Genomic DNA, 13,478 nt, shown 5'->3' with positions numbered 1-13,478 from the left:
CTTAATATATCCAAATTGTGGTATGTAAAAACAGATGCAACAACTTCTCTAATCCTACATTTATCTCAATCCTTTTATTTGCTAAAAGTTAAACAAAAGAACAGATTTGCAATAACAATATATTATGAAGTTAAGCAGACAGATAGATGGACAGACAGGCCAACACACACACATATGCATAAATATACTAGATATATTTATAGAGTTTATAGTGTAATACTTGAGTGTGTGTGTGTGTGAATGTGTTGTGTTTGTTTGCGTGTGATTGTTTGTAGTTTGTAACCATTAAAAAGGGCTCGACGATCTTCTTGTTGAGATGTGTTTCTGGGCAAGACAAGAACCGTTGAACAGGAGCGTAATAAACATATGCATATACAAATACATATATATATATGGAAATATAAATAAATATGATTTAAATTACAGCGTTCAGTTTTAATCCGATCTTTTGCCGCTTGATGGAAATTTAAAAACGCCGCCGCCTTTTCTTTGGTTGCGGTTCTCGTTCTGCGAATAAAAAAATATATCGATTTTTTCATCAATAAATTAAATTTAAAAAAAGAGGGTTTTGTTTTTTGGATATTATTCGGCTCACCAGCAATCGATTGCCAAAGAGCATTTTAGCCTTATCCTCCTCTTGGGGCGTGGCACGCTCCCCAGCTGATAAGACCGGTTGTCGTCGATGGATTTGCAGCTTCTGTTTGATGGCCTGCGAGAGGATGACACGCCTACTCACAGACTTCATGGCCAGGAGCAGATCCAGCCAGGTCCAGGTGACATTGTGATATTCCAGCGTTGGTATGACCAGCGAGTAATCTGTAATGTCCTCCAGATTCTTCTCCTTGTTGCCCTTATAGCTAACGCGCACCGGCACCTCCGGTATTTTGATATAGATGAACAGTTTGTTCTTCTCGGCGCGTTCCTTCATCTTTTCCACGTCGTCCTTCTCAATTTTCACATAGAACTCGGAATCCTTGGCGCTCTTCTTGCTCTTGGCCGCACGCTTTGACGACGACGATGACGATGATGATGATTTCAATTGTAAATTCGTTGAAGATGCTGAACTGGTCGATGCATTGTCGTCCAGTTCATCACTGATCTCAGTTTCGGTTGCGTCGCGATCCGGAAAGCAGAACTTCAACATGGTGCTGTAAAACTTCTTGGTGATCGCAATGGTTATGGGCGCTACATTGATCTCAAAGTGATCCTTAACCGAAATGCCACCCACTGGCGGCTTCTCGCGACAGAAGATGCGCAACACCCGCTTATGCGTGTCCACGGGCATATCCTTCTGTATCTCTGTGGCGAGCAGGACATCCCGATAGATCTCGTGTGGCAGCAGGTTCTCCATGCGTATATTGCCCAGCTCCAGCAGATGCTCCACAGAATCATCGCTCTTGGACTTTTTGGTATAGAGAAATGCGCTCAGCACCAAATCAGCGATACCAATTTGTCCATCGGTCTCCGTGAGTCGCCACTGGGCGCGCTTGAAACAGATCTCATTGGCACGCACCATGGTCACCGACTTATCGGAGCGTACATTGGATATCTTGCTGAGCTGCGACAGTTGGGTTTCCTTGTAGCAGAGCAGCATCATGTCCAGTTCCTCGCTGTATGTGTTTAGCTCCTCCTTGCTTTCGCGGATCTGTTGCTGAACTCGCTCGAAATCCATACGAAGTTCGAGCGTATCTCCCTCTTCGATGCGCTCCTTGCTGATCAGATGGATGTCCTTCTCCAGCGAGCGTATCTTCATTAGCAGACTACGGATAACTGTCTGCTTTTGCTGGATGGGTCGCTTCTGATCCTCCGTGGAGTGCAGTTGCAGCTGAAAGCGCATTCTGGCCAATTTCTCGGCTGCCTGCTTGCGTTGCGGTTCCACGTAGAGCAACAGATTATTGACAATATCGAGAATCATGGCGTACTGCAGTGAATTGGTGCAGACGTCCAGATCGTGATGCATCAGGGTGAACGCATCGACGGGATCGTCATTCTTCTCCCAGGGCGACAGCGTCTCCTCGGATGGTGGTGGTGGCACCTCCACAATGCTATTGGGATCGATGGCGTCGCCATAGCTTACGTAGAAGAATTCGCATTTACATTTGGAGACGATGCGCTGCAGTTGCACCGGCTGTGCCTGGCCAGAATTATCACGAAGGATGGCGCCGACAGTTTCGGAAACAACGCCACCCACACTGCGTCCACTGCCAACCAGATGCGAGATATCCTCGGGCAGATGATTATTAATCACTGTCTCATCCTTATCCTGTATGTTGTCTACTGTCAGCCACATGATCTCCTTCTCCAGCAGCGAATCATTGTCGCCGGCGCTGACCGTCGCATAGTACTGCATGCACTCGAGCAAACCCTTCCACGTCGTCTTCGAGATGAGCGAACGATCCCGCCAGACAGGTCGATGCTCCCGCTGAAGTATCTCTGCCTTGGCCGCACTAATGATGACATATCCCGACGTCTCACAGCCCTTGAGCAGCACCTGTGAGTTGACTAGACTAATTGACCAGTTTTCATGTATGATATCCTGCACGGAGCACGCTTGCAGTCCCTGCAACTGCAGTTCCCTGGACTGTGTGCTATGATCATCGCTATACACATTGAACTTGTGATCCGCCTCGGCGATGAGCTGCTGCAGCATGGCCGTGGCATGTATTTGACCGGGTGCCTTCTTCATCGACGCATTCGCATTGGCAACTGTAAAGGGTGGGGAATAAAATATGCTTGATTTTCCATTTGCCTATTACAGGGTATCACAGGGTATCCACTTACTTGGTAACACCTCACTGCTGGTGCTTGATAGTGTTATGGTGCTATCGCTGCGCTTGTGCTTCAGCATGGCCGAGTTGGGTGCCTCCTTGCGATAGCTTTTCACCGCCTCCGTGGAGAGATTGTTCTTCAGCTTCTGTGACTTCATGAAGGAGTCGAACAGGGCGAAGGCCACATCTCGATTGCTCTTTGTCCATGCACCTTTCAGATCGTAGACGACTAGTTTGTGCGTAGGCGTTGTACACTTGGCTTTCGCATCCTCCTCCGCATTGCTGGCCGTTGAGGTTATCAGCGCCTCCCTGCCATAGGAGACTTTGGCCACACTTAGGAAATAGAAGCGCACAATTTTGAATGCATCCGATGCACTGGCCAAGTTCTCGGAGCTACTATCGAGTTTCTCGGTGACAATGCTCTTTAGCCAGATTTCAGCATCGTTGACCTCGCAGTTCATGTACACTATTGACCAATCCGCCCGGGGTCTGTGGATCAAGCCATCTTCAATGGCATTCAGCGTTAGGCAGTACTCGGAGCTGAAGGATACACGTCGTCCGTTCAGCTGGAAACCCTTGTGCAGGGCATGCGACATCCAGTAGAGCACCTGAAACTTGTGCAGCGACATCTGCAGATTGGCCTTCTTGTAGTGTCTGCTCAGTTGCTTCTTGCGCGGACGAACATTGTTGAAGACGGGTCCACGGCGTGTGGGTCGCGTCACACCAGACAGGATGAGCTTGAGGCTTTCGAACCAACGCAACGTGCTGCCGTATAGCACCAGGCTGGGTATGTCTAGTTCCATCTCCTCGCCAACCTTTGGCTTCGTCTCGAACGAGACCCAAACGTTGAGATTGACGGAGCGAAAGGCGCGAAAGGAATCGTGTACCTGATTGCTTGAGTATTCAGGCAGCTTATCGGGCGCACAGGGCATCACAGCATGATGATCATTCGGATTGGCTAAGCAGACCCAATTCAACTTAAATGTCAGCTTCAGATTTGGGAAGTGCAGCAGTCGACAATCGTCGTAGCGGGAAGCTGTTCTCACAGTTACCTACAATAAATAAATATAAACATAATTAAAGATAAATAATAAATTGCAATTAGACACTCTCACATTGAGTTCACCCTTGAACATAATCTTGGCATTTGTCCAGACAATGCCGCAATTGTTCCATGTCAGCTCCATTTCCTCTGTGGTGTTGTACGGATCCAGCGAGGCGTGCAACAGCACCGTAAATTGCTTAGCAATCAGGGTTAAGCGTCCGTGCAGCAACAGACGCATCTTGTCCCAGAACGGCAGTGACGGACTGGGATCTTTCGAGGGCGCTGAGATCTTCTCAAAGCTCAGATTACACTGGGCCATAACGGGCTCCCAGCAGGGTCCGAACGCATAGCTGCAACTCTCCAGCTCGCAATCGAAATCATGATAGAACTTAATCGTTGGCATGCTGCGCTGCACCACATCCGTCTGGAAGGGTTCACCCACCTCGACGAAGACATCACGTTTGGCGCGCTTCGATGGCATTTGCTCGGCGCCGCACAGATTGCCATAGAGGCGCATGCTCTTCACATAGAACATCGGTTGCGGGAAGTCTCTATGGCATATTAAAAAGGAGTTATTTTTGGAAGTGTCAAATATTTAAGTGTCTTGCTTACCGCAACATAAACTTCCATTCCGAGCAGCTAATGTTGACGCCGCGACACCAGAGCGTCGTGAACTGGAGTCCCTCCTCCGGCCAGGGGCTCTCCGAGTCGATTTCGCGCATGGTACGCGTCACATTCTCGTAGCCATGGATGGAGGTGTCCGCCATGGCCAAGATCTCCACATCGGTCATGATCCAGGCGAGTAGACGCGTGCGCACCGGACCACTCTCGTGAATCTTCTTCGAGCGCTGTATGTAGATCTCTGAGTTCTTCTTGACCAGATTCGCGTAGAGGCTCTCAATGGTGCCAGCGGGCACCAGGAGTCGTTCCGAGCACAGCTCGGCAATCTTCTTGTCGAAGAGCGTCTTGCGCTTCAGACTCTCCAGATATTCATCCACGAGCAGTACATAATTATCGCGCAGCTTCACCTCGAACGGATCGTCGCTAATCTCGAGCAGAAACTCCTTGATTTTGATCACCCAATCACTGGGCAATGGTGAGTGCACTGTGAACGGTTTCTTTTTGTAGTTGTGCACCAATTTGAGCCACTTGAAGTGCGTAACACACTCATTATTGATTGCATCATAGAAATCGTGATCGTAGGGAAAGATGGCCTTAAACGAGCCAATCGTTGTCACCCACACCTTGTTCGAGGGCAGCACAAAGCCCGGAAAGTTGAGTCGCTCGTGGCTGAGGGTTTCGAGTTGCGGCAATGATTGCATATCCAGTTCCTTAACTGTGAAGATGTGCTGATCATCAATCTTAACGAACACATTCTCCGCATAGACAATGATGCGCTCCTTGCGACTAAAAAACAGATTCTCCACAAAGATCTGTATCGAGTGTCGCTCCGACAGTTTCAGTTCACAGATCGTGCTACGCTCCGCGGATAACTCAATGATGAGCGAACGTTTGGCCGCCTGTGTTTCCTTTGGTTTGCTAGGTAGATTTGGTGGCACTGCCACCTCCGTTTTGAGGTCCTGCATGTCACGGACTAAGGTCAATAGATGCATATGCAGATTCGAGTTCCACATGGCCTCCGTATTGCCGGGTATATAAATGGAGAGCTTGCCGGGCTGGCTCTCCGTCTCTGGCTGATGCTCGAGACGAATCATCTTGCAGTTGGCAAACACATCTTGGAAGTCGGTTAGACACAGCGAGGAGGCAGTCATCGAACGCATAATGGCCATTTGGAACTCCTCCAACTTGAGCATGGCCAAATTGTGAGCACGAGTCAAATTAATCTCGGAGAAGCTGAGCAGCATGTAAACATTGTGATGATTCACAAAATACGCCGTAATATCCTTAACCTTGACGGATACTCGCAGTGCGGTGCTCTGCTGTTCAACGGAGCTGGAGGCGCTGACAACGCTGGAGCGACGCTGTGATTGCTTGGCACGCTTTGTGCCCAGGCCACCATACTGCTTGATGCACCACATCGACTTGACAATAAACTCAGCCAGCTGCATGCTGTACTCAGTGCGGAACGTGTGTATGGAGATGTCCAGCTTGGTGGTGTTCGCATAGGAGCACAGCTTGACCAGACTGACACCGAGGAAGAATGGTGAGCCCGGTGAATGTGTCTTCTTGAGGTTATTGGTGTCGTTATTGGAGTTACCCAAATTGGACCACAATGTCTCCACCATTAATTCCATGCTCCATTGCCGCTTATTCAGCAGCAAATTGAGAAACTTGTTGCGATACAGCGAACTGCGTTTCTCCTCAATCTGTTCGAGCAGAAATCGTGTGTGGCTGACGCTCATCGCGATATGTTCATCCTCCAGTTTCATGAGCAGCGAAACATTCCACAGCTCGGCACAGCCTTTGACCACAATGCGCTCCATAATCCACTCCAGAATGCCGCCATCGCGACGCTGCTTAGCTGGCGAGCCCGATTGCATCACTGTCTCCACGCCCAAATGATCCGGCAATGACATTTGCTTGTGGCCCAGCTGCAGCAGCTGATGGCTGCTTGTGGCACGCTGGCGTGCCAGGAAATTGTTATTGACAAAATCATAGATCTCACTGTGATTGTAAATAATTTGGAATGTCTTCAGCTTGACATACAGATTGAATATATCCTTCTCCAGCTGCAGGCAACGAATAGAAATTAATAGTATGGTTTATATTAATCAATATTTCTTCAACTTACCACCGAGTCAATGGTGAACTGTTCCACAAAGAGCAGCTTCTCGTATTTGGTATCGATGTCCAAATGCTGAAACACCAACTTGGCCAGCATAGAAGGCAGCAGCGTCTTCTCATCCACAATCTTCGAATTGAATTTGCCCGTTATCTAAATAAAGAATAAATGGGTTAATAAAAGGTTAATACATTCTACAATCTCAGTTAGATTGCTTACGGTAAACAGTTGCAGCTTGGCACTGAAATCGTTCTGTGAGTTCTCCTTGACTGCCGAGAAAGTTGCTGCCTTAATGCTGAAGTTAAAGTTCTTTGGTATAATGGGTGCCAGTTTCTCATAGTTGTCATTGTCGTAACTGTTGGAGGCGGGCACCAAAGTCTTCTGTAATCGTTTTGATTGTTGGCCAGGATGGGTGCGTTGCTTTGCTTCGCTGAGGAACTCGTACAAGCCACCATGTATAACAGACTTGCAATTATTTATGACCAGGCTGAGCGTCTATAAATAAAAATGAGCAACATTGATAACTGGTGACAATCAGATTCAGTAGCAGCAACTTACATCCATGGAGAGTGGACCGTGGGCAAAGAGCGATGCATCTAGGGCCACATCGAAGCTCACTTCGCCCAGACAAGGGCGTATTTTATTCAAATTCTCCAGCGACTGACGTCGTGCATTGCAATGCCGCAACATTTTGGCCTGGGCCTCCAACAATGCCGCATTGACGAGCAGGACGCGTGCATTCTGGACAATGCTGCCGTCCAGATGCAGCTCCTTGGCGGTGGCATGGATAAACCAGCCGGGATCGAAATCATTGTTCATCAGCACTACAGATATGTTGTTCACATGTACGGCCATAAACTGGGCAAATGTAATAATGCTAGCCGGCACTTTGGTCTGCCGGAAATCCGGCACACTCCTGACCTCGGACTTCCGTTTGCGCGGCTCATAAGAGCAACCATCGCTGACGTCATCCTGGCGATGGCTATGTATATCCTTATTGATGCGTATGTCTCGTATGTAAATGGACACCAGCTTCGTTACTTCAGTGGTGAAGAAACGACTTCGCAAGCAGACCTCCTCAATTTGCTAAAGAAGATAAAGAAAGGGAGCGTAAAGAAATTGTGAATATACGGTGGCAATAAATCACGGTTCAATTAATTTGCACTCACGACAGAGAAGCCGCTTTTGCTGATGTGGACATTCTTGAGCGATAAATACGGCAATGAAATGCGACCTATACGCACTTTGACCCGAAACCGCTTAATCAGATACCAGCTAATGCCCGTTGGCAATATCCTAATTGGAAGATAAGATGAGCACAGAAGCGATTAATTTTCATGCAGCCTCAACGCGAGTTTTTGTGACCGGTGCGTCTGCACTTACCAGTAAATGAAGAGGAAAATCAGTAAGATAAATATCAGCAATTGCAACATGTTTACGACTTGTGTGACACGCCCATAATAATTATTCCATTATCTGATTGGAATTTATACGTATATGAATTTTGATTGAAAAAAACAAGTGATTTCTTCGCCCTTCTGCTTTTAGCGTCTGTTGCTTGAGCTGGTCGAGGCCCAATAAACAGCTGTTTGTGTTTATGTCACTTTGTGTGCGACCAGCTTTTGCTTATTTGTGATTTTTTGGAACATTACAGAAGTATCGATAACATATCATCGGTGAGACATGGCATCGATACATTAGTCGGACTCGCAAAAACTTTTCGGCTTGTTTACAGCTATAACAATTTGGAAATAACAATATTAATTGTAGTTATTGATAACTAATCATGTCGTTTCACTTAAGCACAAAAGAGCGCTTGCTTTTGCTAATCGACGACATAGAAATGATCTCCAAAGAACTTATAGAGCAAGCGCACCAGAAAATCTCCAGCACCGAATTGAGTGAATTGCTCGATTTGCTTGTTTCCAAGGATGAGGAGTTTAGAAAAATGTTGGAATTGGCCGAGGAGCAGGCCAAAGTTGAGGAGGCAATGGATAATCTGCGCGCCAAAGTGGAGATTCACGTATGTACTTCTTAAGTAACTGGTGTAAGTGTAATTGTTATACTTCATTTACGTTTAGGATCGGGAAATTCAGAAGCTACAGAAATCACTCAAAGATGCGGAACTCATACTCTCCACAGCCATATTTCAGGCACGCCAGAAGCTGGCCAGCATTAATCAGGCTAATAAGCGTCCCGTTTCGTCAGAGGAACTCATCAAATACGCACATCGCATTAGTTCGGCAAATGCAGTCAGCGCTCCACTAACTTGGTGTATTGGCGATCTCAGGCGACCATATCCCACTGACATTGAGATGCGCAACGGGCTACTGGGGAAATCTGAGCAGAATATCAATGGGGGAATTGTGACACATCAGAATAGCACCATTCAGTCGGATGCCCAGCGAAATTTGAGCGCTGCAGGTGGTCCTGGGGGAGGTGGCGGGGGCGGCGGAGAAGTGCCAAATGCATTCCAAAACCAATTCAGCTGGAATCTTGGCGAACTGCATATGATGGGTGCATCGGGTAACTCGGTGGCCCTGGAGACAAGAAAGGAATCTTCGGCACAGGATGATGTGGAAGTCATGTCCACTGACAGCTCAAGTTCCAGTTCGAGTGACTCGCAATAGATGTGTTGGCACTTAATATATAAGCATATAATTTATAGTATAGCTAATAAGCCAGTTTAATATATATGCACATTAATAATAAACTATGATTTGGTATTCATTTAAAAAATGTCCTGCCGTGATAACGATAACAACGTTCAATATTAACCATGTTATCGACAATAAGAAAAAAAAATCGATGCGCAAGTGGAATGGCAATTACTTTGCTGGCATCGCCACTCACACAGAAAAAGTTCGACTAATTTTAGTTTTTTAATGCAAAACGAATAGGCCATAAATTTCGCGTTTAGATCCAATATATAATTCTCTGTACTGGAATAAAAAAGAAAAAAAACAGTCGATTTGTAATGTGTGTGTGTGTGTGTGTGCGGGAAAGCTAATGCGAAGGCCTTGAAAAATTGTTACGAAAATTGACTGACGTACGGAGTTCTGTGGTACCGTGCCAATAGAAGAAGAGAAGCCTCGACAGCGCAATATTAGAAGTGGTGGTCAGGGAGCAGCAGCAGCGTCAGCACACCCCGCATTTAAGTTACACACACACAGCACTGTTTTTTGTTTTCTTTTTTAAATTTATTTTCATTTGATTTTGTGGATAATTGCACCGCGTGCGGATTACATGCAGCATGATCCCCATTGCATGTGTTTAGTTTGTGAACTGTGTCTGTGTGTGTGTTGTAGTTGTATGAAGCATAGCTAAAAAGGCCACCAGAAACTGACGCTGATTGCGACGAAACCGGATCGGAAGAACAGCTTGAATAGCACCGATTGTAACTAGTTCACCCCACTCGTGGCGTCGTGGCGGAATCCCAGTTACGGCCAAACAGTTTTGACATAAATCTCAAAAATAATGATACAAGAGCCCGTTCAGGTAAATCGATAGCAAACAATATATATAAAAAAAAAAACAATACATATATATCCTCTTTTATATATATTTTTGTCACTTGATACTCCCCATCCTTATAGGCCGCCATATGGCACTGCCTCAATCACTACGATCATAAAGATGCTGTTTTTCTGGCGGAACGCCTCTGCTCAGAAGGTGAGTAATGCATAAAGAGATAAGAAATAAGAAAACAATTTTGACATAAAACATTTCTTTTAGTGGAAAGCGACGAGACAATATTTTTGCTGGCCACCAGCTATTATCGTTCAAGCCAATTGCATCAGGCATATTGGCTACTGTCGGAGAAGTCACGTCGCTCGCCCCAATGCCGCTTCTTGCAGGCCAAATGCGCATACGAGCTCAAGAAATTGGCGGAAGCAGAGAGCGCACTCGTTTCAAATGGATTTGCCGACAATAAACACTTTGATGAAATGCAGCGAGAATTCGGCGAACTCGCCTGCTTCGCCTATCAGCTGATGGCGAAGATCTGTGTGCGTACTGAGCGCCAGAAGCTGGCGGTGAGCGCGTTGCGTCGCGCTCTCAAACTGAATCCGTTTATGTGGCATGCGTTCGCCGATTTGTGCCTGCTGGGTCAGGATACGGATACAGCGGCAATATTCCAAATTCAAAACACTGATGTGTTCAACACCTGCCAGGGCAGCAGCGCCAATGCCAATTCCATGGTGCTGTTCGGCGGCAACGCAGCTAACGAGCAGCAGCAGCAACAGCAGCTCGAAAATCTGCTGCTCAACAACTTAAGCAATAACTCCAATTTTATATTAAGCACGCCAGTCGAACAGCAACAACAACAGCAGCAGCAGCAAAACAACAACAGCAGCATTGTCACATTACAGAATTTAATAACGCCAAACAACAACATCAACAATAACATAAGCAACAACAACAACAACAATCTCAACAGCTCCATTACGATGCTGCGTGGCGGCGTACAACAACAGCAGCAGCAGCAACAGCAGAACAACGCCAATATGAATTCGAGCATGATGCCGTTGGAGGACACACCGATGGGTTATGCAACGCAGGTGCATGATGCAAATAATGGGACACCGTTTCGCAAGCAATTTAAATATTTGTCAACAATATCACCATTAACGCCCAGCTTTGGCATTATGCCGCTGACTAGTCCCTGCGATGGCGGCTCAGCCGTACTGCAGGCCAATTTAAGCATGTCTGCGTATTCGCCCCAAATGCTCGTCGAGGTCAATCAGGAGCCAAAGATCATTGGCAAAAAGTTGAAAACCCATGTTGGTGGCCTGATCAATCGTCAGGAGAAAACGAAACCCGCTGTGTTCACGCAGACTGGCAACATAACGCCTCGCACTCCCAACAATTTGGGTGTGAATGCACCACCAAATCCCAATGCTGCAGTGCGTCGAAGTTCCCGTTTGTTTAGCAATTCGGCATACTCTGTGAAGGAGAACAACAAATCGCCGAACATAACGAATAACAATAAGTTTGTCCAGCCGCGTTCACCGCCACGTAAAACCAAATCGTCTCGCATGACCAAAATCTGTTTGAGCAATGAGCTAATTGATGAGAAGACCCATCATCATCTCGCCGAGAAGCTAAGTGAAAAGCAGTCGCGCAAAGAGAAGGAGAAGATCGAAACGATCACATCTGCTGCAACAGCGGGCAACAATCAATCGGCAATCAACAATCGCAGCACCGAGGATGCCAAAGTGCTGCTCAACAACAGCCTCAACAATGCCCAAACGCTGGCTCATCAGCTGCTCACCATGAAGAAGCAGTCGGCGGATGGTCTAATGCTGCTACTACGGGATCTGGCCGAGGGCTATAAGCTACTCTCGACGTTTCAGTGCAAGACGGCCATTAAGCTGTTGGAGACGACGATACCAAAGCATCACTTGAACTCCAGTTGGGTGCAATCGTTGATTGGGATGTGCCTGTACGAGCTGCGCGACTACGAGAATGCCGTTCTCATTTTCAAGCGGATACACGAAACGGAGCCCAGTCGCTTGGACTACATGGAGATATATTCCACGTCGTTGTGGCACTTGCAAAAGGAGGTGGCCCTTTCGGCGCTCGCACAGGACCTCATCGGGCAGGATAAAAGTAATCCGGTCACGTGGTGTGTGGCGGGTAATTGTTTCTCGCTGCACAAGGAGCACGAGACGGCCATCAAATTCTTTAAGCGCGCCGTCCAAGTCGATGCGGACTTTGTATATAGCTATACACTGCTTGGTCACGAGCTGGTACTTACCGAGGAGTTCGACAAGGCGATGGACTATTTTCGATCGGCGGTGGTGCGGGATCCGCGGCACTACAATGCCTGGTTTGGCATTGGCACAATCTACTCCAAGCAGGAGAAATATGAACTGGCCGAGCTGCACTATGTGAAGGCGCTGAAAATCAATCCGCAGAACTCGGTCATTCTGGTGCACATTGGGGCGATGCAGTTCTTTATGCAGAAGAAGGACATGGCTCTGCAAACACTTAATACGGCAGCTTCGTTGGATCCAAAGAATCCGTTGGCGCGCTTTCATCGCGGCTCCATATATTTCTCGCTGGGCAAGTATCAGGAGGCGTTGCGCGAATTGGAAGAGCTCAAGGAGATTGTGCCAAAGGAGTCGGTTGTGTTTTATCTAATTGGCAAAATACACAAGACACTGGGCAATATGGATCTGGCCCTGATGCATTTCAGCTGGGCCACCGATCTGGATCCCAAGGGCGCAAATAATCAAATCAAAGATGCCTTCGATTCAATGGCGCATCCCAGCTGCTGTCCGGGCGTTGACAATGCACTGGATGTGGACTTTGATCCAACCTCGGAGCGTTCCGATGACTCAACGCAGGCGCAGCAGGATGTTAGCTACGACAGCGACTACTAAACTAACCGGTCTCCAAGTCTGAGCGCTTGTATATAATTACATAATTAATACATATTGAATGAGAAAAACAAAAGAAAAAACAAAAAAAAAACCCAATTATGAATTATATTAAATATTAGATAACTTTTAGTCTTAGGCTATTTATAACAAAGATTAAGATTGAAGATGGTTTAAACAACAACAACAACAATTCTCTCTGTCTCTTTGCACTCTGAATGTCAAAGGCAACAACAAAGAAAAACAAACAATTTTCATTATATACCATTTACCAACTAAATTATACAAAATTTAAATGATCACTAAAATTTCAAAATTTCAAAACAAAAGAAAACAACTAAAAAACCAATGATTGAAAGATATAAAGATGAACTCTACTAAGTACAGTGGCGCAGTGGCTCAGCTCAGTAAGCAGTAAAAATCAATTCCAATCGAAATGTTTAATAGATCCGCCTCAACTCGGACACCACTTGGCTCTGCCACTGCCCTGCACATGATAAACAACAACAAGAACAGTAAATTATACAAATTAACCTAAA

At 46.5% G+C, this 13,478-nt stretch overlaps 3 protein-coding genes across 3 annotated transcripts; 2 read left to right on the top strand and 1 right to left on the bottom strand.

Moving 5' to 3' along the window:
- Window positions 1–49: 49 nt before the first annotated feature.
- On the bottom strand, window positions 50–8,105 carry LOC6558250 (protein KIAA0100). The gene is made up of 10 exons (XM_032743471.2): window positions 7,940–8,105; window positions 7,726–7,852; window positions 7,115–7,642; window positions 6,776–7,051; window positions 6,566–6,709; window positions 4,426–6,503; window positions 3,884–4,364; window positions 2,782–3,820; window positions 596–2,706; window positions 50–507 (listed from the first exon to the last, which is right to left on the bottom strand). The coding sequence occupies exons 1-10, from the start codon at window positions 7,987–7,989 to the stop codon at window positions 436–438; spliced, it is 6,906 nt and encodes a 2,301-aa protein (XP_032599362.1). The 5' UTR covers window positions 7,990–8,105; the 3' UTR covers window positions 50–435.
- A 145-nt stretch (window positions 8,106–8,250) lies between these two features.
- LOC6558242 (mediator of RNA polymerase II transcription subunit 4) lies at window positions 8,251–9,270 on the top strand. The gene is made up of 2 exons (XM_001983978.3): window positions 8,251–8,579; window positions 8,638–9,270. Exons 1-2 carry the CDS (start codon window positions 8,343–8,345, stop codon window positions 9,184–9,186), a joined length of 786 nt encoding a protein of 261 aa, XP_001984014.1. The 5' UTR covers window positions 8,251–8,342; the 3' UTR covers window positions 9,187–9,270.
- Window positions 9,271–9,396: 126 nt separating this feature from the next.
- On the top strand, window positions 9,397–13,478 carry LOC6558221 (cell division cycle protein 27 homolog). The gene is made up of 3 exons (XM_001983979.2): window positions 9,397–10,054; window positions 10,153–10,228; window positions 10,292–13,478. The coding sequence occupies exons 1-3, from the start codon at window positions 10,034–10,036 to the stop codon at window positions 12,940–12,942; spliced, it is 2,748 nt and encodes a 915-aa protein (XP_001984015.1). The 5' UTR covers window positions 9,397–10,033; the 3' UTR covers window positions 12,943–13,478.

The sequence above is a fragment of the Drosophila grimshawi genome, unplaced genomic scaffold (assembly GCF_018153295.1).
Source record: "Drosophila grimshawi isolate 15287-2541.00 unplaced genomic scaffold, ASM1815329v1 contig_44, whole genome shotgun sequence".
NCBI classification, from domain to species: Eukaryota; Metazoa; Arthropoda; class Insecta; order Diptera; family Drosophilidae; genus Drosophila; species Drosophila grimshawi.
The sequence above is the reverse complement of the archived record's forward strand: the minus strand, read 5'-3'. Positions and strand labels throughout refer to the sequence as shown.